The sequence below is a fragment of the Pseudovirgaria hyperparasitica genome (genome assembly GCF_010093815.1).
Source record: "Pseudovirgaria hyperparasitica strain CBS 121739 unplaced genomic scaffold EJ05scaffold_20, whole genome shotgun sequence".
Classification (NCBI taxonomy): Eukaryota; Fungi; Ascomycota; class Dothideomycetes; order Acrospermales; family Acrospermaceae; genus Pseudovirgaria; species Pseudovirgaria hyperparasitica.
In genome coordinates, this window is record NW_022985568.1 from 773,698 (window position 1) to 800,385 (window position 26,688).

General features: G+C 49.2%; 13 protein-coding genes across 13 annotated transcripts; 5 read left to right on the top strand and 8 right to left on the bottom strand.

Moving 5' to 3' along the window:
* Nucleotides 1-14: 14 nt before the first annotated feature.
* On the bottom strand, nucleotides 15-1,498 carry EJ05DRAFT_221442 (uncharacterized protein). Its single transcript, XM_033739906.1, has 2 exons — nucleotides 1,122-1,498; nucleotides 15-1,065 (listed from the first exon to the last, which is right to left on the bottom strand). Exons 1-2 carry the CDS (start codon nucleotides 1,303-1,305, stop codon nucleotides 104-106), a joined length of 1,146 nt encoding a protein of 381 aa, XP_033595996.1. The 5' UTR covers nucleotides 1,306-1,498; the 3' UTR covers nucleotides 15-103.
* A 655-nt stretch (nucleotides 1,499-2,153) lies between these two features.
* On the bottom strand, nucleotides 2,154-3,212 carry EJ05DRAFT_445117 (uncharacterized protein; the record flags this gene model as incomplete). The annotated part of the gene is made up of 2 exons (XM_033742161.1): nucleotides 2,154-2,833; nucleotides 3,017-3,212. 2 exons carry the CDS (start codon nucleotides 3,210-3,212, stop codon nucleotides 2,154-2,156), a joined length of 876 nt encoding a protein of 291 aa, XP_033595997.1.
* A 1,548-nt stretch (nucleotides 3,213-4,760) lies between these two features.
* EJ05DRAFT_490228 (WH1-domain-containing protein) lies at nucleotides 4,761-6,733 on the bottom strand (the record flags this gene model as incomplete). Its single annotated transcript, XM_033745859.1, has 3 exons — nucleotides 4,761-4,789; nucleotides 4,848-6,471; nucleotides 6,524-6,733. 3 exons carry the CDS (start codon nucleotides 6,731-6,733, stop codon nucleotides 4,761-4,763), a joined length of 1,863 nt encoding a protein of 620 aa, XP_033595998.1.
* A 256-nt stretch (nucleotides 6,734-6,989) lies between these two features.
* EJ05DRAFT_480533 (uncharacterized protein) lies at nucleotides 6,990-8,148 on the bottom strand. The gene is made up of 2 exons (XM_033744884.1): nucleotides 8,003-8,148; nucleotides 6,990-7,891 (listed from the first exon to the last, which is right to left on the bottom strand). The coding sequence occupies exons 1-2, from the start codon at nucleotides 8,014-8,016 to the stop codon at nucleotides 7,156-7,158; spliced, it is 750 nt and encodes a 249-aa protein (XP_033595999.1). The 5' UTR covers nucleotides 8,017-8,148; the 3' UTR covers nucleotides 6,990-7,155.
* A 352-nt stretch (nucleotides 8,149-8,500) lies between these two features.
* On the top strand, nucleotides 8,501-9,010 carry EJ05DRAFT_445006 (nucleic acid-binding protein; the record flags this gene model as incomplete). Its single annotated transcript, XM_033742155.1, has 2 exons — nucleotides 8,501-8,579; nucleotides 8,652-9,010. Coding segments are annotated over 2 exons (438 nt in total), but the record flags the coding sequence as incomplete, so codon positions are not given.
* Nucleotides 9,011-9,225: 215 nt separating this feature from the next.
* Nucleotides 9,226-12,457, bottom strand: EJ05DRAFT_221436 (DNA repair endonuclease XPF). Its single transcript, XM_033739905.1, has 3 exons — nucleotides 12,264-12,457; nucleotides 11,348-12,213; nucleotides 9,226-11,296 (listed from the first exon to the last, which is right to left on the bottom strand). The coding sequence occupies exons 1-3, from the start codon at nucleotides 12,306-12,308 to the stop codon at nucleotides 9,421-9,423; spliced, it is 2,787 nt and encodes a 928-aa protein (XP_033596001.1). The 5' UTR covers nucleotides 12,309-12,457; the 3' UTR covers nucleotides 9,226-9,420.
* Nucleotides 12,458-13,585: 1,128 nt separating this feature from the next.
* Nucleotides 13,586-15,238, top strand: EJ05DRAFT_221723 (kinase-like protein). Its single transcript, XM_033739907.1, has one exon. It carries the CDS (start codon nucleotides 13,816-13,818, stop codon nucleotides 15,112-15,114), a length of 1,299 nt encoding a protein of 432 aa, XP_033596002.1. The 5' UTR covers nucleotides 13,586-13,815; the 3' UTR covers nucleotides 15,115-15,238.
* A 1,409-nt stretch (nucleotides 15,239-16,647) lies between these two features.
* EJ05DRAFT_480536 (DUF1769-domain-containing protein) lies at nucleotides 16,648-17,853 on the top strand. The gene has a single exon (XM_033744885.1). It carries the CDS (start codon nucleotides 17,012-17,014, stop codon nucleotides 17,837-17,839), a length of 828 nt encoding a protein of 275 aa, XP_033596003.1. The 5' UTR covers nucleotides 16,648-17,011; the 3' UTR covers nucleotides 17,840-17,853.
* Nucleotides 17,854-19,267: 1,414 nt separating this feature from the next.
* Nucleotides 19,268-20,322, bottom strand: EJ05DRAFT_221730 (uncharacterized protein). Its single transcript, XM_033739908.1, has 3 exons — nucleotides 20,111-20,322; nucleotides 19,494-20,047; nucleotides 19,268-19,445 (listed from the first exon to the last, which is right to left on the bottom strand). The coding sequence occupies exons 1-3, from the start codon at nucleotides 20,216-20,218 to the stop codon at nucleotides 19,364-19,366; spliced, it is 744 nt and encodes a 247-aa protein (XP_033596004.1). The 5' UTR covers nucleotides 20,219-20,322; the 3' UTR covers nucleotides 19,268-19,363.
* Nucleotides 20,180-21,729, bottom strand: EJ05DRAFT_221763 (inosine-uridine nucleoside n-ribohydrolase). Its single transcript, XM_033739909.1, has 3 exons — nucleotides 21,363-21,729; nucleotides 21,227-21,318; nucleotides 20,180-21,177 (listed from the first exon to the last, which is right to left on the bottom strand). The coding sequence occupies exons 1-3, from the start codon at nucleotides 21,570-21,572 to the stop codon at nucleotides 20,427-20,429; spliced, it is 1,053 nt and encodes a 350-aa protein (XP_033596005.1). The 5' UTR covers nucleotides 21,573-21,729; the 3' UTR covers nucleotides 20,180-20,426.
* A 158-nt stretch (nucleotides 21,730-21,887) lies between these two features.
* On the bottom strand, nucleotides 21,888-23,154 carry EJ05DRAFT_505186 (uncharacterized protein; the record flags this gene model as incomplete). Its single annotated transcript, XM_033747677.1, has 2 exons — nucleotides 21,888-23,030; nucleotides 23,083-23,154. 2 exons carry the CDS (start codon nucleotides 23,152-23,154, stop codon nucleotides 21,888-21,890), a joined length of 1,215 nt encoding a protein of 404 aa, XP_033596006.1.
* Nucleotides 23,155-23,410: 256 nt separating this feature from the next.
* Nucleotides 23,411-24,664, top strand: EJ05DRAFT_490235 (vacuolar ATP synthase subunit D1; the record flags this gene model as incomplete). The annotated part of the gene is made up of 4 exons (XM_033745860.1): nucleotides 23,411-23,442; nucleotides 23,496-23,584; nucleotides 23,637-24,529; nucleotides 24,581-24,664. The coding sequence occupies 4 exons, from the start codon at nucleotides 23,411-23,413 to the stop codon at nucleotides 24,662-24,664; spliced, it is 1,098 nt and encodes a 365-aa protein (XP_033596007.1).
* A 291-nt stretch (nucleotides 24,665-24,955) lies between these two features.
* Nucleotides 24,956-26,326, top strand: EJ05DRAFT_221889 (uncharacterized protein). The gene is made up of 2 exons (XM_033739910.1): nucleotides 24,956-25,422; nucleotides 25,474-26,326. Exons 1-2 carry the CDS (start codon nucleotides 25,246-25,248, stop codon nucleotides 26,152-26,154), a joined length of 858 nt encoding a protein of 285 aa, XP_033596008.1. The 5' UTR covers nucleotides 24,956-25,245; the 3' UTR covers nucleotides 26,155-26,326.
* Nucleotides 26,327-26,688: the final 362 nt, after the last annotated feature.

The following is a 26,688-nucleotide window of genomic DNA, read 5'->3' on the forward strand; positions in this document are numbered from 1 at the left end:
GCGAAAGAACTCCCAACATACTCCGGTATGCAATACAAAGCGAATAGGGCCTCAGAACACTATTTCCAACATTGGATGCCGACTCTTCATCTACAAGCCCTCCTCATAGCATAGATATCGCCAGTACAAGAGCCCCGACCATGGCGGCAATACTAGCCCCTTTCGTACTTGCGGTACCTAGGAACACTGGCGGCGTAGGCGTCGGGCTCTCAACCGACAAACCAGTTACACTCGGTATAGCAGGTGGCACTACTTGTGTTGGCGTAGGCGGACCAGAAGATGGCAGTACAGAAGAGGGCACGACAACAGAGACCTCAGGCGCAGATGAAGCTACAGTTGGCGGAGCTGGGGGAGCAGGGTGCACATAAGGTGTCTCTGTAGGCCAGGGTGCTGGTGTGTATGAGGAAGGCCAGATAGGAGCGTACGTCGGCTTTGGCCACGCCAGTGTCGAGGGCCAGTCCTTGGGTGCTTGAGGCCAGGGACTACCGGATGGGACGGGCCATGGCATAGTAGATGGCCAGCTCTCGGGACGTTCAATATTTGCAGATTCCATGGGTGGGGAAAGAGGAGTGTTTGTTGTCTCAGAGGGTGGTATGGAAGCAGCAGATGATTCCTGTGCTGATGGCGTTGAAGCTGGAGCTGGAGCTGGAGCTGGAGCTGGAGCTGGGCTGTCTCCGCCACAATTCGTCTCACCGCCGAGCTCGACTTTGAAGGCTACACCTGCTTTGGCATCACCTAGACCTTGCTGTTTCCCGAAATCAACAACGTCGATCTCCTGACCGGAGACTGCAGCAGCTGGATTGAGCCCGCGGGGTGGCTGGCGCCACATCACGAAGGTATAGGTGCGCGAACCCCTTTCCTGGAATGAACCCGGCCCGGCATATTTGACGAGTGGAGACTCATCGGATGCAAGCTTAGTCTTCTCGTTTGTCGCAGCGAAATTCGTCTTGTAGTAGTGCAAGATCCGCTTATCACAGGTCGTGTCGACCATGGCGATGGCATACTGGACTTGGGTGTTGATGCCGGACGAATCGCCTAAGGCGAAGGTAGGAACAGTTTGAGTCTCTGTAATCCATTATATGAGTAAAGCTTTGATTCAAGGACTTGAAAGGCGAACGTACGACCTGCATCGATCGTGGTACCACTCGCAAAGCCCTCGGACGCATCGCCACCGAAACTTGCCTGAATCTCGATAGCATCAGTGTTGAACGTGCCTATCAAGTCCACAGGGACACCCTCCTGCGCGGAAACCATAAAAACATGGGATGCGAGCACGAACACGCCTGTAAGCCGTCCAATAAACATGGTGGGAATAGTCCTGACTATATTCGAGATGGGAGGAGAAGATGACGATCGAGAGGCTGAGGAAAATTTCTAAAGAAACTGCAGGCCTATTAAATACTTCAACCAGCGAAAGTATATGAAAAATGTAACCCGGAAGATAAAACAGCGAAAGGGAAAAGTTGAGTAATTTGCTGTGCTACACTATCGTGACCAACAGTCCCATCTTATACTGTTCAGCCTTGTCCATCCACTCGCCCACACCTGCCTGTCCCTAGATAATCATGTCAAGTCTGAAGGTAGTAGATCAGACTGGGGAGACTCACTCAGGTGCAAACACCGTTGGTGGCATGTTGTTCTCAGTGTCCGACTCACCTCGTCTCAGCCCGACGTCCGGGATGGCGGTCAGCGTAGGGATCGAAGGACCGCCAAGAAAGCGGCGAGTGATCGCGATTCCACCGTTTAGCTCTGCATAGACTTGGGATCGAGGACTATGTGATGCAGGTGGTGGCCTTGGGCGTTTGCGTTACTTTGCGCGTTGCAGGTTGGTATTGGGGGCGCGGCGGGTGCCAAGGTGTCTGACAATGGCCAAGTGTTATTTATGACTATCATTCTGCGACAATATGTAAACATGAATGTCACATGTCCCTAGCTTCACAATAGAATAACGGCGTTGTCAAAGCTACAGATGTCCTCAACACGGTTATTCAAGCGCATTATGCTAGATCAAAAGTGGTACATCATCGTCAGAAAAAGCGTCATACACGACACAGACACAGCAGTGTACCTTTGTGCCATCGAGTAGTGGAACGATTCGCCCTGCAATACCCAGAGGTAGTGACAGCGTCACATCACCGCTTCGCTGCACTGCGTTACTTGGCCAAACTCAAGCTCTGCTTCTCTTTCGCATCCAGCCTGAAGGCCTTCTCCGGATCCTGTAGGAATTTTTTGCACCAGCTGGTCCACTCCTTCGCGCCTTTCTTCATAGTCTCTTCTAAGTCTAGATGCGCTTCCTTGATCTCCCATTCCACGTCTTGCGGACTGACACTTCCATCCAAGACCACAGATGGTTTCCAATGTATTGCGCTCAGAACTTCCGCTTCGCTCGGTATCACTATGCCTGGATAGGGGTAGTTGGTACGGTCTATGCGGAAGCATCGCTCCTCCATGTACTTGCGTGCAGGTTCCAGTGCCGGAGAAGCCTTTATAGTGATCTTGAGATGCTGTTTAGTACTATCATCCGCGCTAAAGCGGTTTGTTAACGCTTTTGCCGTCCTGGCACTGCGAATAGACTTATAAGCCCAAACAGAGTCAAGTGCCAACATAGCGCCCATAGTCCCTGCCCCAAAATCCGCAGCAGCAGCAAATGGAAGCAGAGATGTGGCAATTGCGGCGTCACGCTGAGCACGCGAGCGTGCTTTCATCATAGCGCCAACGAAGGTCTTGCGGATGTCCTCCTTGGACGACTGGCACGAATCCGGGTAAACGATGATAAGTTCCTCCATTGACTGCGCAGCAGAGTGTTCCGCCGACACAGACAGGTCTTCTCTTTCTTTACCCCCGGGCATGGGTAGTCGGGCCAAGAAGTCCACGTCAGAGCCAGTCGTGCGTTTGGATAGGTCGTCGAAGCCGAGTCTCGTCTTCGCTCTGAAGCTCTGCCAAGCGGAGCCTGTTGTATTCTTCTCCTTTTGTTCTTTGAGCAGGCGTCTATCCTCGGAAGAATGCCGCTGTCGACGACGTTCCGCAGATTCCTTAGCTCTATCCGCTGGCTTCTGTAAAAACGATGGCATAGGTGTATAAATTAGAAATCTTTCCGGTGGTTTTGGGCAAGCTATATCGTCATTCTTCGGACTCGGGTATGGGATCAGGTAGGCAAAGTATCGCTTTGAATCTCTAGAGAACAGGGGGGCATCTAAACTGTCCACAGCCATAGTGGGAGTCAAGCTGCTGACAGTACTATCTGTAGGAGTAACAAAGTTGTGCTGGGGTCTAATATTGTTGAGTCCCTGGATTTGCTCATAGCCAGCGTGTTCAATGGGCTCGTAACCTGCTTCCTGCGCTTTTGTGGGTGGTGCTGCCGGTGGCGGAAATGTTGTAACTTGCCCTCGCTGCTGAGGAAGCAGCCTTGCAGGAAAACTAGCTGGTGTGGATGATGCGTACAGAGACGCTGTGCCTGTAGGTATTGACGGGATGGTAGATGCTTCGGAAGGAGGCGTAGCATAAAGGTCTGTTGTCGTAGTAGTACCAGTGGCATTTGAAGTTGCAACACCATAGTGCAGAGATAGATTATCAGAGGGTAATATTGGGGTCTCGGTTACTTCATCAATGTTAACGTTGGTGTGGGCATTTCTCGCCTCGAGTTCCACATATGGTGGAGGAGCTTCGTCGTGCCGAACCGCGGAAAATGATTCATGATCCAACTGAGGCTCATGGTGAGGTGCTACGCCATATTGTGAGAATGATATGGCGGATGCATTAGGCTGGCTATAGATAGACAGCGGATATTGCGAAGCAGATGGTCCACTGCCCAGGTTCGAGCGGGATAAAGCGCTGGATGGACTCAAGGCACCCTCAGTCTCGGCAAACTCGTCTTCATCCATGCCACCACGACCCCGTAGTGTCCCTTGGCGATATATGTGTGGCAACGAGGTTTGTACCGGGTCCGAGAAGTCAAAGGACGTCATCTCGACGCATGTTATCCTCCGAACGGTGGATATACGAGGTGTGTATACAACTTGAAGAATGAAATCCAGATGAAGTTAAGTCAAGACGGCGATATTCCTTCACCAAGGCCGTGTCAACAGTTAATATCCAAGGGGGCTATGCCTGCAACTCGCGAATATTCGCATATGAATCAGCGAGCCACACGCTGATAATAGTGAGATGAGAATGAGAATTACATGAGACGCAAGGAGGATGATCCAGTGCCTGGCACGATGCCGGGTACCAGGAGTAGTAATACGGGCGATACGACATCGCTTAGCGTGGCTGAGTCGCGCATCCTGGTTAGAATGGCACTTGTGAAGTACGACTATACGACATAAACTGTGCACTGTACTATATACTATGTCGAACAGGACCGAGGTTATTGGACTCAGGAGACATGGAATGTTCTTGGTGGTCTAAAGAGAAGTACGGTAGGCATTCAAATTTTCCCGATTACGGATGGTAGGTTGGGCGGAGTCACGTGAGAATTCTTAATATAGAATCTCTGACACTACCATATGGGGTCGCATACCAAATGGAAGTACGCGAGCGAACAACGATATATCCAGCTGGCCTTTTCTCACCATAGCTTCACAAGAGCGAGACAGCTCTTGAACTACGACGATGAAAGCGTATCTCGTCGCGTTGACCAAGTCGAATGACAGTCTATGCTCGTTAGTGAGTCGTATACAAGATTTAGAAGCGTCTGGTCCATTCTATGTCATCGCTGGACTATAGTAGTTAATAGCCCCCTAAATTGATATAAGACTTCTCTACCACTCATCGTTATCGTCCTCATCGTCTAGAATCATGTCAGAAAGGGGTCGTTGTTTGGAATATTACGTAGAAAGAATACTTACCACTATGGCTAACCTTCGATTTTCGTTCCGCCAACGCAACAGCCAATGCTCCTGCAAGGCCTCCTCCTGCTGCGGCTGCTCCTGCAGCTGCCGTTCCACCTCCACTGCTTGAGGCCGGCTCGTGCCCAGGGACCAGAGCTGCACTTCTATCCTTCTTCTCTGTATCACTGACTTTCTTTAGGCGAGCTCCATCACGAATACTAGCCATCAAGTCATTTCTACCGCCAGACGGCTGTGGTAACGGTGGTACATTTGCAGCTCCGCCATCTCGTCCTGGTAATGGAGGTGGAGGAGGAGCCTCACTACCAAGTGGCATTGGCATTGGCGGCGGTGGTGGTGGTGGAGGCGCACCCCCGGTAGGCAGTAAAGACGGCGGAGGAGGTGCATGGGTCGATGGGGGAGGTGGAGGTGGAGGTGGAGCGTTATTTAACGGTGGAAGGGGTGAAGGAGCAGGAGCACCACCTTGAGGTGGTAAAGGAGGGGGCCGAGATGTGGTTGGCAAGGGCGGCGGAAGGGGAGGCCCTGGGGTATCCCTACTTGGTGGTAATGGGGGAGGGACTCCTACAGGTGTCTTTGGAGGCAATGGCGGTGGTAAAGCATGTGAAGGCGGGACAGCGTGCGTTGCTAAAGATTCTCGCGCGGGCGGAGGCGGTGGAACTGGTCCACGACTAGGGGGCGGTGGGGGACCTGACGGTACCCTTTGCCCTGTGAACGGCGGCGGGACTCCAAATCGTGATTGGGGCTCTTCTTCGACCTTTGGTGGTCTTGGAGGGGGTGGAGGACCAGGATTTGCTACGCTCGACGTCGCTCTGGCGCGAGATGGAGGCGGAGGGGCATTGCTGCCAGCAAACTTTCCGGCGTCTGAAAGGGGCGGAGGGGCCTTGAACTTCGGTCCTGGTGGAGGTGAAGGTGCTCTTGGTGGCGAAGGCGCGAGTTGAGCTGGTGCAGCATGACCAGATCTTCGGGCTGGTGGCAGCGCTGGAGGTGGTCCGCGTCTTGAGGCTGTAGTGCTTCCTGTATTCTGAGGGCTTATAGAAACCCTTCCAGGTGCAGCTCCAGGTGGCGGAGGTGGCGCCCTGCTGCGCTTATCCAACTGCAGAGCCTGATTGGCCTTATTTTGCTCAATGTATAATTTGACGAAATCAGCGTTTTGTTCCAGCTCGTCTCTTGTTATTCCCATCTTCATAACCTCTTCCAGTAGTGGCTGTATTGACGGATCTGAGAAGTCAATGCCGGAGTCGGTTTTGCTTGGTGCTGGGGAGGCTTGAGGAGGGCTTGCTATGAGTAGATCTTTGTGCGGTATGATGGACTGTGGTTGTGGTTGGGCTGCGTTGGAGCTCCTATGTCCAAAAAGACCACCAAGAAGACCGTGAGATTTACCATTCGAGCTAGGTGCACCGTTCTGCCCATGTGATGCACCGAACGGCTTCGCCTTTGTTGCTTTGTGAGCATTTTTCTCCCTATCATCAACCTTCTTCTTGAATGTCTTTGCTTCCTTCTCATCAACAAAAGAGAACCCTGCTAAGCATTTCTCGAGCTCAAAAGTGTGGAAGAAAGTACGATCGGTGTTGTAAGAGAAGGTATCATAGATTTCCTGGTCCCAAAGCACTCCACGGCCGGCAGGCTGTATCAATTAATATGACATAGACGTAGAGAGACGTAGTTCGCGCACGTACCGATATATCTACCAGCTTAATCCAGTATGTATGCCCGACCAAGTCATTGGCGAGTACTGCAGCGCCTTGTAGACCAGTATAAGTCCATCTATTTCGGTCAGGGTACGCCACGTATAGCTTCACCACTGCAACTGCCTGAATCTTGTTCTGTTGTTTGGGAACGACCCGTTTCACCGTTTGCTTGTCATCCTCGCTCAGTATTGAAGGCATTATATCGTGGCGTGATAAAGCGAGACGTTATACTCTCACTTGCCTTTACCAATAAATGCGTCGGGCATCGAAGACGTCTTTTCGTCGTGCCGAACCGAAGTTGAGAGCATGGGATAGATTGTTTGTTGAAGTTGAAATGGCTACCTTAGAGATGGGATATGAGGTAACGGAAGAGGGTCGAAAGCTTGGCACAAGATGGCCACTTCCAGATGGAGGCACTTGTGGATCCCGCTTCACTGATTAATTAATAATTATTATACCCTTGACTACACGCCAACCTTGCTGAAGTGTCAAGTTTGCTACTAACTTTTTAATTCATCTGCAAGTACGCCATCGTGAGAAACATCTGAAGAGTCTCTTCACCCCTGTGTGTCATGGTACAATGTGGGCTGCTCCAGCCGGCGAGTGTGAGGTAAGAGCTATTACCGAATCATGCGCACGCGAGTGGTAGATTTCCTGATAGCGTAACCAAGAATAAGTTCGCAATCAGCTTTCAAATCCTCAAAGGAAGCAGTCAGTACTGACGGCCATAGTTGCATCGTGAGTGATCCTCTCAAGATCGGCGGCTCCTTCGAAGACGAAATTGGCTTGCCTGCGCTGTCAAATCCATGGTCATGCAAGACCTCTCTGAAAGCTTGCGAATATCGCTGATCCATCCAAGTTTTGACCGTTCCTTTGAAGGAGGATGCATGTGTGTTCTTATTCACTGACCACCAAAGACCTTCGTGTGGCCTCGACTGGATGCGTTTGCGAATAAATTCAGTCTTCAGTTTCTCGCGTCCAGAGACCAGTATATCAAACTCATACAAGAACGGGCGATACTCTGGGTGAAAATATGCTTTGGAATGCAGAATACTGTCTTCCACCCAGCCACCACCGACTCGAAACTCTTTCCGCTCAGATTGAAGTATCAAGCTTTTACCTGATCTACCATAAGGGAACATCCGCTTATATCCTCGATGCAGTATCTCCGGAGACTTCGCCTGCTTCACCAACTTGGAAGGGCCTGAGTCATGGAAACAAGTGACTTGGTGCTGAGAAGGGAGCCGTGATAGTGAGGTCGCATTCACTATAGGCAGAGCTTGGGGCACCAAACCTCGACAGTCTGATACACGGATTAAGTCAGCTCGCCGCGCGAGGGTATAGTATCTCTTCATCCTGTTTTGTGGCTATATTAGCGCTGATTGCGGAAACGACAACAAAGATGAGACCAATGTACGTCCACGTCCAGGACCCTATCTACTAGAGGTTAGAAAGTAGAGAGCTTACGGTGAGTAAGACATTGAACCGAATCGCTGTTAATGTAGAATATAGCTCACGAGAGCACATGACAGATAAATCGCATTTTGATTCCACTCAACCTCATGTAGTAAGGTTGGGTCACTGTTGAACCATCCCAATTGAAGGACTTTATGTTGTACTCGACCTCTTTCAGGTGAAATCCTGCTTATTATGTAAGATAGACTCTGCCAGACTAGGATTAGCGCATATTAGCGCTCTCATTGAACCTTACCCCTCCAAAGCCACAACTCAAGAGCCCTCTTGAGAAACCGACCACTCTTTCTCTCATACTCCAACCCAAAGCCTTTCCTTCCTACCAACTCCAAGTCGCACAGGGCCTTTAATCGCCACCACTACATCGAAGAAAAGACAAAAGAACTCCCGCCAATATGCCTAAGAATAAGGGAAAGGTACCATCTCATCGCCGCCGGAATACCCCGCTACATACAAGAAGCCCGGGCACCTAGGCTAATACACAGACTTTAGGGAGGTAAAAATCGAAGAAGGGGGAAGAACGAGAACGACAACGAGAAGCGCGAGCTGACCTTCAAGGAGGAAGGACAAGGTATGCCTTTGTTCTCTCCAAGTCGCCAACCACCTTGCTCGTGCGACCACGTACTGACAGCTTTCTCCATAGAGTACGCTCAAGTCACCAAGATGCTCGGTAACGGCCGGCTCGAGGCACAGTGCTTCGATGGCACACGGCGCCTGGCCCATATTCGCGGCAAGCTGCGGAAGAAAGTTTGGATCAACCAGGGCGATATCATCTTGCTCTCGCTGCGCGACTATCAGGACGAAAAGGGTGATGTGATTCTCAAGTACACGGCCGACGAAGCCCGAAGTCTGAAGGCATATGGCGAGCTTCCCGAGAATGCGAAGATCAACGAGACCGATACATACGGTGAACAAGGCGACGAGGGCATCGGCTTTGAGTTTGACGAGGACAGAGACGACGAGAGTGATTCTGACAAGGAGATTGATGTAGATGACATTTGAAAGGACTTTAATGGTGAACATATGGCTAGACAGGCTATATTATCCAGATTATGCATGCTTGGGCGTCTTGCGTACCGCATAGGGATCTTCACGTTGTCGTTGCATAGCACGAGGTGCCGTGCAGAGAAGGACAGAGCTAGTCGACAAAGGCTTTGCCGGCCACAGCGACCGCTTCTTTTGCAAACTGTTGAAAGATAGATTAAGAATGCACTGTTTGGAAGCCTACATACTCATGATCCAACGCAAGTTTGAACGATTAATGGGTCGTCTACTTTTTCGTCACTCGGGCGCCTAGATCGTCTTTCTAATGTTACATGATTTTAGCTATGCTAATCACCTGCTTGCTTCTGCGGCGTACCGACTATTCAATTGCCACCCAGAAAACCGCATAATAGCCCACTATCATTCATTCATACATCATACACGTTTCGATTGAAGAATCTAAAGATTTGCCTGCCCGCCTCCTTGCCAATCATCCTCGACAACGTCTCCTCTTCCATATTCGCCAGCTCCTGAATAGTTCCCACCTCCAACGTCAGCCGGGCCAAGTTCTTCGCTGTAACACCTGGCACAGCACGCAGCATATCCTGGGGTACCTGACTAAACATTCGGTTTTCCTCCGCAGCCTCGCCATGCTGCAGCCCAATCTGCACAGCTCGGATAGGATCCGGTTCGTCCTGTTGTTTCTTGAGCTCCTCGAAGATTTCTGCAGTCTGGTATGGCGAGCTACTCCACACAATCCGCAGTCTCGGGAATGCGATAGTAAGCAGGACTAGTTTGCTTTGCACGTCGGAGGCGTAAGTAGTGCTTGTAGAGCTCAAGTCGGCGAAAGGCTCGAGTGTGAAAGACTTGTTCTGGTTGAATTCGATGAGCAACATTGGGTTCTTGTAGTACTGTAGCATGGTCTCGGCTTGGTTGTAGAGACGACCGTTGTTCAAGGAAGAGATCAGATCGCCGATAGACTTGCGCTCGATGGCGATGTTAGGAGTGAGGACGTAGTCGCCGACTGTCAGCATGCATGGGATGACAATCATGTTGCGGGCGTGAAGGAGCGAAGGGAGGGAAGAGCGAAATTCTCGGACGTCGACCACGACGCGCGGAGGGGAGGCTGTCGCGGCGAGACGTCCTCCGCCTGCAATACGTGTGTTGATAGTTCGTAGGAACTGCTCCTGGGGGTCCGTGATGGAGTTGGAGTCTAAGGTCAGGGCCATAGTTCCTCTTTCACGGATGAGCTTCGTAAAAGCGTCCTTCTCCTTTCTGACGGCGCTGAGATAGCGTTGCTCCTCGACGGAGTTCCCATAGTACATAAAGTAGACTCGAACGCTCCGGTCGCTGTGAGAGCTGCGATATACTTCAACTCGGCGGATGAAGGCAGCATCTGGTTCATACATGATAATGTAGCGTGGCTTCGTTTCTTCTAGAACATGCTCATCCATGTCACCATCATAAGGATGCACGACGATCAGTTCACTCATATCGAACATTTCGAAGTAGCTTTCCATGTCTTCTAGGGGGTCCGCACCAATCTCAATTTTTTGTGCGGTCTCGATATCGGTTGGTGCAAGTTCAGAGAGTAGGCTAGCAATATGGGTATCTTTGTCGCCAGCTGTATAGCCAATATCATTCCGTCCTGGGCCTGCAGCACCGCCACCCCTTATACGGCGTCTTTTATTTGGGGGAGCTTTGCCTTTGTTCTGTAGCGCTCGCTGCTCCGTTGAGCCATTGCTATTTATTGACTTCTGGTGCTCTGAAAACAAAGTCGCCCGTACAGTCGTGAAATCGCGCCTCCAATTTAGGTAGTTACGAAGTTTGCGTCGCATCATGAAAGTCCCTGAAGGTCCCCTCGGTTCTTCCGGAACGTCATTGCCTGCCCCTTCTGTCTTGTCTGTCGGTACAACATGCATTGTCTGAAGATACTCTCGTATTTGGCGACAAGTGTCTTGATCTCCGCACATGACAAGTATAGCACCGCTCGATCCGTCTTGAATCGTTGGGTTGAAATATACATCTTGCTCTATCTCCTGTAGTATCTCGGCAAGGAGGTCCCACTTTGGAAGTTCTTCAAGTACTGGCCTGAGGGCATCACTACGGCCTCGATCTATGTCTACATTCTTAACATCTCCTGTGTATACGCGCCGCTTGGCTATGTCAAAAATGGTATGTGCAGCATCGAGGAATAGCCATGGTGACTGGTTTTGTCTTGTAGATCCGGGAGGTGGCGAGGAAGCCGCACGAACTGTATCGAGGTATCTATTGAAGGTGACAGCATCATAAGTCAAGAGGGCACTATAGGCACGTTAGGGAACTTTGAGTCTACAAGTGGGTATACCAACTCACTGAAGGATATTTCGAAGCAAGGTCAGATCACGGACTATTTGCCTTGTTTTGAAACTGGTTCGGTGCCATACTGGGTCTAATTGTCTCCTTACGATCTGGTCAAAGTTCCTATGGAGAGCGCTGTCTAGATTCCAGTCGTCCATCTCCAGGCCTGAATTGTTCTTCTTCAACTCTGTTATGCTCACTTCGACACACTCGAGGACTGCGTTCTGTATAGCGCGCATTCCTTCCGTCATAGGGACTTCGAGCTCAATAACTTCTGCCTTTCGTCGTCCTTCTAGAGATTCTGCTACTGTGAGGTGGAATCGTGGGTATAGGGAGGGCTTCCGGAGGAACAGATTCCGCATCATATTTGCCAAGGGGGAAAAGCCAGTTGTGAATGGCTCGGGTGCATCTGAAAAGGCCTTCAAGAAGCCTGCCTTGTTCTTCTGTCGATATATACGCAGTATAAAAGCTTCAAGGGAGGTCGCCATGACCTTCTCAGCATGTAATACCACAGCCCCAGTTATAGTCGCAGGATCGAGTAGACCAGAGAGGAGATCCACAATCAGAATCCGTGACGTGACGCTGAATATTCCTCCACCGGAGTACATTTTTTCCCGCGTTGCAACACTCATCAGGTCTGTGTTCACAAGGTTCAGTCCCCTGCATTTGGGTGCCACGCTGACAGTGGCATGCTCAGCTAGAGCTTCACCAATCCAACCATTTTCACGATCGTCGGCTCCGATGAGCAGCACGAGGTTGTGGCCGGCAGCGTCGTAGGAGTGTAAAAGGTTGGTGACGATGCGCAGTAGGCCTAGCCCTCGCGCGATGATGACAAGCTCATCATCTTGGTGAAGTTCTTTGAAGATGTCCTGCTGGTAGGCCTACGATTTTATCAGGTACACATTCCGATTTCCAGTATCCATATGCTTACCAACGGCAGCGAAAGTTTCACCGGGGCCTTCTCATTGTCAGGCATTTGGCACGATCACGCGCCGAGGGAAGAAGATTACTAAGATCTAGGCACGATTGAAATTGGGCAAGACTAGGACGTCCTATCCTAGGAGCACCGAATTGCTCTACATCTGACAAGAGAGTGCTGTCATAATCGATCGCGATCTGTGCATACCAAAGGTATTACAGGATGAATTGCCTTGTTGCCTGGGGCATACACTAGACTTCATCGGGCACTAGCTCACTAGAATGCGGGGAAATGGTACAGCGAAATAAAGCTCGATGAACAGCATGTTTGTTTCTGATATACGGAGGACAATAGGATATATACAAAGACTCTAGATAAATTGGAGGATCCGTTCATTTGCTGTAGACCTGCCAGTGTCCAGTTAACTATGGTCTGTCTCATGCTCCGAGATACTATTCAGGTAAATGGCACTATCAGAGATCCATCCATAGCCACAGCGATAGCCACATGGCCCACGAACTGGCATCCGAGTGGCTATGGAATCAATGGATAATCAACAGGTAACTCGCGAATGCACGTCACAGATGACGGCTTGCAGTGTTGCCGAGACTCACTTCAGGCAATCACCAACACTAATCCTTAAGATACGTATGCGCCTGCGTACTATGTATACATCTAGATGCGACGCTGATCAAGACTGACCTGCAAAAGAGGCCTGCGCCATGGACAGCCAAGAGGGGCTCGAAGGGAGCAATCCGGACTTTGTATTGTTTCATATGACAATGTTGAACAATAATATAATGGCATCGTGGTCGGAAATATTGGAATGTTCCGTGACCCAAAGGTCTACGCCGCGGTCGCTTGTGGTGATTATTAGAAGTAATCAGTACAACGCAGAGGGATATCCATTACTATTATCCATTGTAGCTGGACGTAGGTACATGGATACCTAATTAACCTAAACGTCCAACAGTCCAACAGTCCCGTAGCTGCACAGTGACCTCATCCGCCCTCTCCAGATCTTTTTTTCCTCTTCCCATGGTTCTAAAGGCCGTAGCTAGCTTCTTACATCTTCCGTCCCGGTCTAAATTGTCCTTTGACTGACGTGCCTAATACCAGGTACCTACTATATACCTACTACCCAGTCTCTTCTTCTCTGGTTTTTCTTTGCTCTTTTCGTCTCCTCACGTCTGTGCTGAGCGACAGCGACATCGACATCGACAGCGATACCGACAACGTCTGCTCGTGCCAACAAGCTCTGCCTATTGCCCAGGCCTCATCTCTATCATTATCATTATTATCACAATGAATCTGCCATCCCTGTTCTAATTGCCCGCTCTCAACGTTTTATCGCTTTGTACTCCCAACTGCAGTCTAACCTTATCTCAACCACCTACGCTCTTGGCCGCAACTCCGACTTCGACCTCGTACCGTCCCACGTCGCACGCGTACCTCTTGCTGTCAAAGTCGTGTCGACGTCTTCATTGTCGACTCTGTGTGTTGTACCCTGCTTCTTGTCATTTCTTTCTGTCTTCTACGCTTCATTCACTGGCTTCCCTTCACCATGGCTTTCCTCGTGTCTTTCGATGACTCCGACTCGGACTCTACACCTGATGAGCACATACCTCCCAATTCTACTTCCAACCCTTCCGATAGCATGTCTCCCCAATCGAATCTTGTTCACAGACAGTCAAGGCCTCTTCCTTTGCAGGTATCGCAACCTGTACCTTCTCCAAAGACAGCTGCTCTGGACACACCTCCTACGACACCTCTGTCGGACAGCATGCGAACGGTATCGATACCAGAAACCTCGCGTGCTTCTAGTGATATGTCTCGCCGTTCCGTCGATTTCACGATGAACGATTCTCGGCATTCTCCCCTGCAATTCGACTTCTCGGCCACAGACTACACCGTCTCTACCACAAAGGTTCTCGGCGAAGGTCTATGGAGTAACGTCTATCTGGCACAACCGACCCCTGCCCGGTCAAAGAGCTCCCGTGAAGTACTCACACCACCTTTGACACCTATCAAGAGTCGCTCACGACCCGACCCAAATGTTACGTCGGTCCCGACTGCCTATGCGATCAAGACGCCAACCTCACGCTCTGCCCGAAATGTACTTACGGCAGAAGCGCGAGTTTTGAGCTATGTCACCGCCATTCCTGAAGTTTCATCCTTCGTAGTCCCTTTTTACGGTCAGGACACCCGGAATGGTGCCCTCGTTCTCGCCGCCATGCCAGAGACGCTCGAAATGTTCATCGACTCCAAGCTGAATCGCTTATCAGAATCAGATCGTTCCAAGTACTTGGCGATGATTTTTCCTTCCTTTGCACTGCGCATGGTCAAAGGCATGGAGTCACTGCACTCCGTTGGAGTAGTGCACGCCGATCTCAAACCTTCAAACATTTTATTACAGACGAACACCCATGGTCCTCCGAAGCCGTTCTATGCCGACTTCTCCTCCTCAGTACCGCCGCCCCACCTTCAAATTGTCAATGAGAAGACGGCCACATCGCTTGGTGGTGGAACTTGGGATTTCCTTTCTCCTATCCTACTTAAAGAAGACATCAATCCAACTCCACGAACGGACATCCATGCACTGGTCATTTCATTCTTGTTTCTTATATTTGGTGCTTCGCCCTTCGACTCCGTTGGCAGCAATGTCTTCCTACGCAGAGAGATGGTCAAGCAGAATCAGGCCATCAACGCCGGTTTGAATAGTACGCAGAACTTCAGGCGCCTGCAGAGTCTGCAGAAGTCTTTTGATTGGGATGTAACGTGCTGGTTGGAAAAGGGGCTTGGAACCAAAGACATCAATCTCAAGGCTTGGACAGAAGAGCTCGAGAACAGACTTTGCCGTTAGCTACCGCGCATGAACCGCAATTACGAGAGATGAAAGTACGACAAGAGACAGGCAGTACAATTTCTTTACACGTTCGTTTTATACCCTCATCGCATGGCTTTCTCTGGCGTCCTCGGCATCCTTTGGCTATAGTATGCTACACACTTGTTTTCATTAGTCTTCCCTGTCTGTTTATTTGATCTTACATGGCGTCATATTTCACAACGCAGCGATACGGGCGCAAAAACAATACGCCCTGCGCCATGTACTACGCAGGTCGCATAGATCTATAGACAACCTTATCAGCATATACTATATTAGACGCATCAGACGATCTCTCGATCTGTATCAATACAGCCAAATTCGCGCATGAGCGCATAACTTTTTTCTCTTGAACCCTCGCTCCATGCATTAGTGCGGACCCGTCGTGGCGTCTGTATCGCTACTTCGGTAATGTTAGCCGCAGCAGGAACATTGTGCTTGTTAGGTCGAATCAGTGAAAACCCAGACCCATGTGGCAGCTTCGCCAGAGTCTATCTTATTCGCTTCAGAAATGCTAAGTCAGACAATAGACTCGGAGACTCTTGAATATTAGTGTGACTGTAATTGCAGCTTTGCAGCATGAAATTGTCGCACACAAAACATGTCGATTGATGTGCCTGTTCGTTGTAGGCTTTGGGGCTCAAGCCATTGGTGACTTCGCTTTCTAACAGATACAAAAGCGTTTCACGCTCTCTGCAAAACACAATTTTCATGTATGTTACCCTAGGTATTGTAGTAATGTATTCTTGGGGTATAATTAGCACTTCTAGTCACAAGACTTTGGATCTCATAACGGCTAGAAAGTCTAAGTATACCAGAATTCTTACGGCCTACTCTTGTAACGCCGGTTGTTGTGCAAGAAATCACTCATTAGACAGTCTCAAAAAGAGGGAGCAAAGCTATAGTAAACTATATACCTTACTAAATAGGTCGGCGACTACTTGATATCCTCGTAAACATTGAATATATAAAGAGATATACCCTCAATACTGGATATCTAATTAGTAACTTTACAACCTACCTGCTCCAGTCTTCAACACTGGTTTGCAAACCTATAGACCATGATAGTGGATTTACTCCTAAAGGCAGGGAGCTCGTCTTCTTCAGTCTCTTCAGCATGATGGGCAAAATGGGTGCTTTCATTGACCCTCTCATAAGAAGTGCGATCATCAATGATACGGCAATAAGTCGTCGCCATTTAAGTTGCTCTTCGTTCTTAGCATATCAGCTGCCATCTGGCTATACTTTTACGTCAATCTCCAGCAGAGCCGTATTGAGCAAGCCAGATTTTCTGAGCGGGAAGATGTTCTGAAGGGAACGCTAATGAATTCAAAAGCATGTAAATGACAAGCATCAGCAGTCAGAAATCATAACATGAGACTACTCTATGCTAGGTCTAAAAAGTGAGTCCTGTACTGGACTGCCTAAGGCAGCCATACATTTCATGACGTCAATAAATTGCACTACGAATCTAGGGGCACCAGGGCTTAATGCGTGAAGCGGTGAGCAGCACTTTCATTGTAGAGGTACAACACCAAACTTTGACATAAATCTCATGGCGTCAATAGTGAAGCAGAAAATACGCGACTCTATCAAAGAGTCTAGTTCTGAGCAACCAGACTCGGGACTGCAGAATAAATACCTCCTTTCAGTATCAGCTGGTCCTTCGTACGAACCAAGTACCCACAAACGCGTCCTTGTCAATGACCCTCATGAGGCATGTACTTTCTCAAATGAATTCATGACTGTAAAAGTTAAGGTTCGCATCAGGGATTATCATGGCCTACCAACGGGGTCACCCACTACTTCGACTTACTTTGACGATAAGTCACACACCAAAGACATGTATAGCGTTGGGTTCTCATTTGTCCCGAAAATGGATCTCAGCACCACTGATATTGTGTGGGGTAACGACTTCGACCACCCGGTGCGCGATCGTCTTCCACCAGGCTTCAATACGGCTTTCAGGATAGTCAAGGAGTTCATCGACCCAGGCCTGAGCTGCGATGCTTATGCCGACAAGCCATGGCTCTACGGACCGGCGCTTTCTTGTTGGTTCCGCTTCCGTATTGGCGAAGTGCAACATACTCTAAATGAAAGCCCATTTCCATGCGCCGACGAATCACATCCGCTCGAAGAGGGTGCGGATGGCACGGGAACTGATACTCGCAGCGCAGCCGGTATGCCAGAAGACTCCGAGAAACGCAGAAAATTTTTCCTCGACGCCAGGAACCGCGACAAACTCACCTTCGAAAAGGACCGTGTCTACCAGGGTGATTTCTTTAACCCTTATTTAGACTTTTCCAAATTCGCGTTGCGCCTGCCAGGCTTCTCGTTGGGCGTGCTGAGGTATATTGACGATAAGAGTCACACGCTACGGTACACGTGTAAAAACAACAAAACCGGGGATGTGTATTTCGTCGTCATCTTCAAGCTCTTGTTCGGGGAAGAATTGAGACGGGCATTGGAGAGTGATAGGGTCCCCAGCCATGTGGAGGACTGTGGTACCAGGGGCCACGAAGATAACCAGGAGGATAGCCAGGATCATAACCAGGAGGAACATGACTCTAGATATCAGTGCGTGCAGGAGGGCACAACACGAACATCGGTACAGGATACAAGCCATGATGAGATCAAAGAAGCGCTAGAGAAGACGTGCACATCTGACTACACAGAACAAAAGACGAGTATATTTGATATTTAATTTATAATAGACAGTACACTAGTGTGTTCTAATATGGTCTACATTAAGGGACTCTACTCCTATTTAGTGTTAGCAGTTAGCGTTTCTGTATATGAGAGCATACTATAATTGATTTTGTACAGCTACAATTTTAGTATAGGTAATCAAGGGGTAATCTGGCCCCTAAGTACTTTGAGTACCTATGGAGACAGCATGCCCATCAAAACTTAATCAATATCTATCCTATCCGGACGAGGTATAAACTTGCTCTAAAAACACCGCGGCAACCGTAATTTGGACTCCCAGTCGTCATCAATCCATGCCTTTGGTTTCGCAGAGCTATTCGGGGCATTCAATAGCTAAAATATATCAACAACTCTGCATTTGGGTAACTCAGCAAAGCATACTCATGAATGCATATGCCTTTTATGACGAAGGCATGTGGTTTTTGAGGCTAGATAGTGTGGGAGAAACGCAGAGTCGCCACATGCATGAGCTCGTTCTCAAGTAGACTGGCATGCATCGAGATACCACTACGAAGTGCAAGGTTGAACGATCTCCGCCTACCGCTGCTTTATGCAGTGCCGGAAGAGATTTGAGCACCTGGCCATTAAAGAAGAGCCAGGGTGGCTGCACAACACTTAATATTTTGTGGCCAAACCTCACGGAATGTCAGTTCGAGGACCTCATGAGCTCGGGTAGGGGCTGTCTAAGACCTAGTGCCGACTTCATGGACTGTTTGACCATCTGTCGAGACGCAAATGGTGTCCTTTTCTTAGCGAATCGAGGCTGAAACGAACAGCTTTTGATGAGAAAGTTTTTTTATACAGAATAAGACTGTTCACTGGAACTCCCATGCCAATATGGCTTTGACGGCACGTTGAAGCCATCTTATTCAACAGCACACTGCCCATCAAGGGCTCGACTGACTCGATTACCTCGATTGGTTCAAGTCTAAAATAGACCTATTGAAACATTTACTTACCAGCTTCATAGCTTAAAAGTCCAAAGCATCGAGCTAGTAATCCCCTCGAAACTCCATCATAGCGCATCATCTAGCATTTTGTAGCAAGCCGCTCTATGATTCACAATGCAGTTCTCCAAAACAGTCATCCCCCCTCCTTGTCCTCTGCACCTTCCCTACTAGGGCTCTCACACAATTGACACGAATACCATCGTCTCTGACACCACAAACCCTTGTCCGGAAGCCGACCACACTGCAAGCAAAATGAATCTCAACGCGGATTTTTGCATTGCTTGTAAGAGAAGCATTGCTGCAGGAAAGGCAATGTGAGGTGACTGATAAAGTCCCCACTGCAAAAGCAGCGTGCGAGTTAGCAGTGGATTTGACATTGGCGAACAATGACGAGGGACAGAAGATCTGGATGCATCTGAAATGGGACACTTTGGAGAGAGCAGATAAGATCGTCGCTGTGGGGGTGTGCTTGACCCACTGAACGATTTATAATCCTTTTCAATATTGTAACAGCATCTCTCACGTCTTGGTCATAGCGTTCAATGTTCATGATTTTGACTTGTAAAACTTTATGACTTTCTCTCTAGCTGCTGTTCCAGCTCTGTTAAACGCGCCACCAGCTTCTTCCGCAGAGTATCGGGGAGCCCAAATCTATAGTCGTGTTAATATTGCCCCTACACGACACTTATGTGTACTCACATGCCCTCGTTGGTTACCATCCGATATGTCCCACTTGATTGGTACCTCCCTGTCCCATCCACGAACTCTCCAGTTCCATCAACCTCTAAGCTTCCAAATATATCTTCTGGCCACGCCACTCGACCAAAATCAGGCGGGTTGCGCATGTCACTCACGTGCACGAAGCCTCCTCTACCCGCGCCGCCGATGCCACCTTGATTACTTGCACCACCTGCACCGCCACTATCACTTCCATTCCTGCCTGTCTTCCCTGGCCCCCTCATGTTCTCATGCCGTTGCTGGGAAGCGCGACTCCTTGAAAACAGCATGCCGCCTTTGCCAAGCGCGGACCCAGCTTGAGATGCGAACATTGCGGCTTGAGACCGAACGACAGGGTCTTCTGTAGCATGAGCGGCGAGGACCTCATGGATTATGGGAAAGACGTCTGGATTTTCGGTAAATGTTGAAGGTGTGGGACGTGCGGATGTGCAATGGCCGAGGGCAAGGGATGGCGTTGGGGGGTTCGTGGGAAGGAGCGTTAGGAGATTTGTAGAGTTTGATAGGGGAAACACAAACTGTGCTGCTGGATCAGTGGTTGTGTTGGAGATGAGAACGGTACGTGATGAAGGAGAACTCACGATATATGGGTTGTCTTGAAGTTTTGTAGGTGAGCTAGAGTATCGGGCTCGGAACGAAGAAGTCCGTATAGTGGCCACAATGGGCCGCAGTATGCTGCGCTGAATCATTGCTTATAAAGGTAATTGGATATATAGAGCTGGGTTTGAATTGCGGATATGCAATTGAGAGCTTGGTGCCTCGTTTGCATCATGAGTCTCAAGTATATTTGTATACGGAGCAGTCGCCGATGCCTGCTCGCTAGTGCCACTGCCCTCCTGCCTGACTAGAAGTAAACATTCGCTATCGACTTTTGTTTTGCTTCATCTCGCCCGGTTCTCACAACATGGTACAGCTGATTTGTGACGCTCCCCTAATGTAAAATTGATTCAAGGTTTGTGCGACACTATTATTGCTCACGCCGTCGGCGAGTCCAATCCAGTGCTGATCTGTCCTAGAGGTATCGTTGACCCAAGAATTACTGCCATCGTCGCTGACATGGTTGTATCCGTACGTGTTTTGGTACTTGAATAGATTCTTGTGTCCAATCTTGGAGAAGCCGTCCAGCGATAGGACCGCGTATAACATCGTCAAGCCGTCCCATGAAGAGGTCGACGCCCCACCTCGGCCAACATACCACTCATAGCCTGCCAAGACGGGCGATTTGGGAGGTGCCAAAGCTGGAGAGGGCCCGGAGATTACATTGAGGCCTGGTGTATAACCAGAGAATGTAATGCGCCCCGGCCAGAAATTGACCACCGCTTGTGTAGCTTGAGGAGTTTTACCACCAAAGTTGAACTCATAGGTGAAATGTATGGTATTTGACGTAGGATACTCGCCACCCATCACTACTAACTCGGACACCTTGCGACGTATAAGATCGCGACCTCCCAAGGGTGAAAATTCGTCCGGAGTCGAAGAGATGAGGGTTGCGAGATTATCGAAATATCCTAAAGATACAACCGTGATACTGCCATCTTCTGCAGAGCCAAGTATACGTCGGTACATCTGTACAGGATCTGGAGTATGACCCGCGTCGTCTAATGCTCGTGGGTAATTATAAGCAATTTTGCTAGCGTATTCCCCGTTTCTGGTTTCAACATTAGAAACATGAACCAATGCAAAATATCTCAACGTACACGAAGGTATAGCGGTCAAAATACGTGTCATTTGTCAAGGGCTTCATAGCCGCAATCGGAATATCGCCATTGCCAAAATACGTATTGATACACTAGACGTTATGAGCTTCGGCCGACATTCAGTAGGCGGACGTACACTTGTGGCTAATGAGCCGTACTTTGAGGAAGTGTTTATAGCGATGCCACGGATTGTGGCGAGGCCGCAGTTGTGGAAAACGTTGGCCACTGCTAGAGCGCCAACGTCATCAATGCCGCCCATGATGTCGATATCCATGATGATATCCTTTGCTGATTGCGCTCCCGCCGATGTTACCCATAGAGCATACAACAACATCTTGAACATCATTATTGCTCGTAACTAGGTTATATCGAAGATAAATGTTATGCAGCTACATTTCTACCGCAATGTGGGTCTGCCCACTGTTGCCAAGGCGCCGAAACCCCCGATGGGCTTTTCTCTTGGATCTGAAGCTCCTACAGATGGCATGTATGATCTATTTGGAGGCTATTATATCAAGCATTATTGTATCTTAGAATATGCTTCGATGGCTCAACTTACAGTAGCTAGGCCGTCCGAAAGCCTCTGTATAGGCAAGGGTGAAAGCCTTCAGTCCCCTAAGCGTGGAGTTGTCTTAACAGAGATCCCCTTACTATCTTGACTCTAGAGCAATCGTTCAATCGGCCACGCGATAAGGTGCCGAGCCCCACATCTTCCCAGTTGTTCGGATATAGCCTGTATCATCTGCTGTGGAACACCTTCAATATACCACTTGAAGGACATCCGATCTAGCAAGACTGTATAGTGGGCAAAGACCACCAAGGCGACTATATCCTGGCGATCCAGCAAGGCAACAAAGGCCGGGCGCAATTGATGTAACCAAGTCATGATTGCCGCTAAAAACGTTCGTTCGACATCTTCATCTTTGTGATCTTGGAGTGGGGCCTCCAATCGACGTAGGAGTTGTGATGAGAAGATGAATGCCATCCTAAGCATGCGGAGGGCTACTGTGAAGCTTTCTACTTGACCTTCATCATATGGAGTTTTAGGAGAGCAGTCTCGTGGACATCCTTCCTCCCGTGACCAAAGCTTCTTCAGGTCATGGAGCCGACCATCGATATCATGCTCTTCTGGTGTCTCTGGTATGTAGTCCCTTTGCAGATCTCGTTTGGGAAGTAGGCGTGCGATAGGAGAGGACTCAATCCATTTCCAGTGGGGTCTCAGTACCCTAATTCCATGCCAGATCTTTAGCCAATGAACTGAATCTTCTGGCTGATTTCCACAAAAGTAGTTGCTGAAGGTATCGTAGTAATGCGACGCGGCTAAAGTGTATAGAAAGTTACAACTACCGAAATTGAGGATTGCTGGAGCGTTATCCTGGGTGACGTTTTCCAGGGCATCCTTCATGGGACCAGTAGCAAGGTTGATATGATGAGCACCAAGTGCCAGGTAATAGCCGTCGAGTCTGGAGGTTCCTGTCTCCTTTCGAAGTAAGTATGCCTTGTGACTAGCCGCTAAGGCGAGAATCGCACGCAGCAGAAACGTGTTTCGGAACGCACATTCGGGTACAAATTCCTGCCAGACGGACTCTATACTAATGGACAAGCTTGTCTTCAGAGTCCAATGATGTAATAGCTCCATGTCTTGGGTCGTGAAGTGGAATGAGTGCCCAGTCGACAGTGAAGATTCATCGCTTCCAGGGGTTGGGTAGCTGAATGGGCCTCCGTGACCTATGGTCCCATCTCGAAAATGACAATCCAGAGAAAGTTTCCTGCAACTACCACACATTGGCTTCTGCTCGTCGCACTGGATCAATCAGACTGTCGAAGGCGTTTATCAAGTTGTCAATGGACCATACCTTGACCCGCCGACGTTTGCAAGTAGTGCAACCTGTTCTGGTTTTGTTGTGACGCTTCCGTTCGGCTCCCATGCCTTTCTCTATGTCTACAGATATCTTAGAACATATTACAACATAGGGCACCAGAAAGTCTTCAATCTAAAGATGTGCATGCTAGTATAGTCAGCCGAGCAATTCGGTGTTGTACCGGATACCTAACACTCTTGGCCGACCGGGATATAGAGGTCTGTGCGCTTTCCTCCCTGGTCATTCCTAAGCCCAAGGACCACTGATTAGGGTAGCCAATACGTCAAAACTGCTTCTATCAACGCCTTCACAGATCACCATCATGGAGGGAATGTTCTATAATGTTACGAATGGGTAATTAAGTCTCTGCTATGCTAAGGTTATGGAGGCTAACAAGGCCCGTACAGCTATGTCGAGGGCATTGTTCGAGGTTACCGCAACGCTCTTCTCACGAATCAGAACTACGGAAACCTGACGCAATGCGAGACCATCGATGGTATGCTATCGCCATTCCTGTAGTACGGTATCTGACTGACACTTTTGCGCAGATGTGAAGCTTCAGCTGTCTCCCGCTTACGGCGACTTCCTTTCGTCTCTACCTCCGAACCCTTCCACTTCTGCTCTCGCCGCAAAGACTACAGACAAGCTTGTATCCGAGTTCCGCTATCTCCAAGCAAACTCAACAGGGTCCCTATCTAAGTTCATGGACTATCTGACCTACGGTTACATGATTGACAATGTTGCACTGCTGATTACGGGAACGTTGCATGAACGAGATACTAGGGAACTGTTGGATCGATGTCATCCTCTTGGCTGGTTCGAGACGATGCCCGTACTTTGTGTCGCTACCAATATCGAGGAATTATACAACTCTGTCCTGGTCGAGACTCCACTAGCGCCGTACTTCAAAGGCTCCCTCAGCCATTCTGACTTGGACGAACTCAACATCGAAATCATTCGGAATACATTGTACAAGAATTATTTGGAGGACTTCTACCAATGGGTGAATAGCGACCCTGAAGTTTCCGGGACCCCTACATCAGAGGTCATGAGCGAGGTGCTAGAATTTGAAGCAGATCGCAGAAGCATCAACATCACACTGAACTCCTTCGGCACAGAGCTGTCTAAGGCTGATAGAAAGAAACTGTACCCTAACTTTGGACGGCTATACCCGGAGGGCACTCTGATGCTGTCGAGGGCGGACGATGTCGAGGGTGTCCGTATCGCCGTCGATGGTGTTGGGGACTACAAAAGCTTCTTTGATCAGACTGGCCTAAGCGGTGGAGGCCCGTCGCTCGGAAACATGTCAGGGGGCGGTGGCGATTCTCATAAAAGCTTAGAAGATTTGTTCTACCAGAAGGAGATGGAGATCAGCAAACTCGCCTTCACTAGGCAGTTCACGCATGCTGTAGTATACGCATGGGTCAAGCTAAGGGAGCAGGTACGGTCGACTACAAGTTAAACAACTAAATTCGGCTAATTCAACGTGTAGGAAATACGGAACATCACCTGGATAGCGGAATGCATTGCGCAGAACCAAAAAGACCGTATCGGAAACTTCATAAGTGTATTTTGAGGTAGTCTGCGCTATTGTTTGCTGTAAACAAAGGTATGGCGCCGCGACCATTGAAAGGCAAGATGTGCCTATACAAATGAATTACAAACTGCCCACACTGGAGTGCACATACACCCTCGCTATGGTGGCGTTGCTACAAAGGTGCCGATCAGAACAGGTAAATTCTCGCTGTTGGGTGGGCTTGTGTGTGTGGAGAGCCTGTCCAATTACAGGGCCATTGGCAGCCTTTCATAACACGTCGTCGCCTATACACTCTCATTCGTAGGTAGGGATCATTTGTATGTTATGCTTAAAGTAAGTAGAGAACGAATCTTTCACCCTAGGTACACTATGATGTACAACGTAGAGTGGTCCTATGCTGTAACAAAAACGCCAGGGATGGTCAAAGAATATACACGTGCTATTTTGTTGTTCAGAGCGCGTTGTACGTGGTCAGAGCGTTCAGTCGCCATTGTTTGTTGTTAGTTCACCTGGCTCAAGTTGAACTTGGTTGCCACTATACTTCTTCAAGTCACTCTTCATAATTCGCTCGCCTTCTCTCGCTCTTCCACCTTCAAACAACATTTTCTCATCTGTCACTTATGGGTAAACTCGACCACCAGAACGCCGAAGGGGGCAGGAAAGACAAGAGGCGACGCTCTTCGCACGATTATGGAAAAACACTGAAGTCGGTAGAGAGGTCGCGTCTCAACAGTAACAGTGAGGGCAGTGACAGAATCAGACGAGACGAATCGGGAAGAATTGTATTCCCTATAAAGGTTTGTGACTATCTTTTGCAACTTTTATCCCTGTGGTCTGAGTATCTACAGCGAGACAGCCCACCAAGTACACCTGGAGTGACGGAAGTTCTAACTTCTGAACCAATTCACTCGCCTACCCCCGCATCTGAAAATGCCGCGGGCAGAGATCGTAAGATCAGAGGTATCGTCCAGCCCGAGACACCCAAGAAGCGTAAGCATGATTCCAACGAGGTCCCTCAGAAACGAAAGCGAGGCACCGAAATGACACCCGGTGCCCGTGTAGGATCAGAGGATTTGGGTAGACGGGCTGAGATCAAGCGATTGATGGCGACGATCGAGCCCCGTACAAAAGCCGGTCGTGCTGCGCGCAAGGAGGTCCGCAAGGACTTCGACGATGAAATAGAAAAGCTTCGCTTGCAATCACGAGCTCCACCTAGAACTCCTCGAAAGTCCAACAAGTTTACCAAGTCGAATCAGCCTCTACTCAAATCGTCTTTGAGTTCAGCTGTACATGGTATTCAATGTCTTATCCAGCGCCCAGCTTTCCATGAGAGCTACTTGCAATCTTTCGTCAACGCGGTCGGTGGTAGTGGAGTTCCTGATATGCGCATCACAGTGGAGGAGGCTAAGAAGCAGTTTGGGACTGCGGCTCTGCTATGTGCGATGAATGGGCTTACTCATGAAGACCTTTGCTCGCTACTCGACCAGTTAAAAGGCAGTCTTCAACTTGTAATACCTCGCATCGCCTAAGAAGTGAGCTGAGCATGTCGGTCTATTCGTGCTTGTTCCATACATGCGTGGCTGGAACATTCAGGTATTGACTGGATATCGAAGTGCGAGTATAATGGTTGGCTGCTACATATCTACGTGTGCTCGAAGGAAGCAAAGCCTAGGGTCTGATATCAACCCTGTAGAATACGGAGATCGGGCCTCTACACATTGGTTAACCCCTTAAATTGAAGGCAGCATTCACTTGCCTTGCAGATGTGAATTACTAGGCCATGGTCCAATTATTATGCACTCCTTACTTGCCTTTGGGGTAGACGTTACTCTACATGGCGAAACTGGAGGATGACTTGTGAAATACCCCTAGATGGATAGATGCACTTCTTTCTCCCATTGCACCTCCCTATTCAGCTCAAACAACCGTGGCCCTGCGATAGTATCTGCTCAGGTAGGCGCGTCCAGTTACCAAGGCCGACGTTCCGTACGTCTCTCTCTCTTCGTCGCCGTCTACCTTGCTCCTTACCTTATTCATCAGGTACGTTCTACTCTTTCGACCAA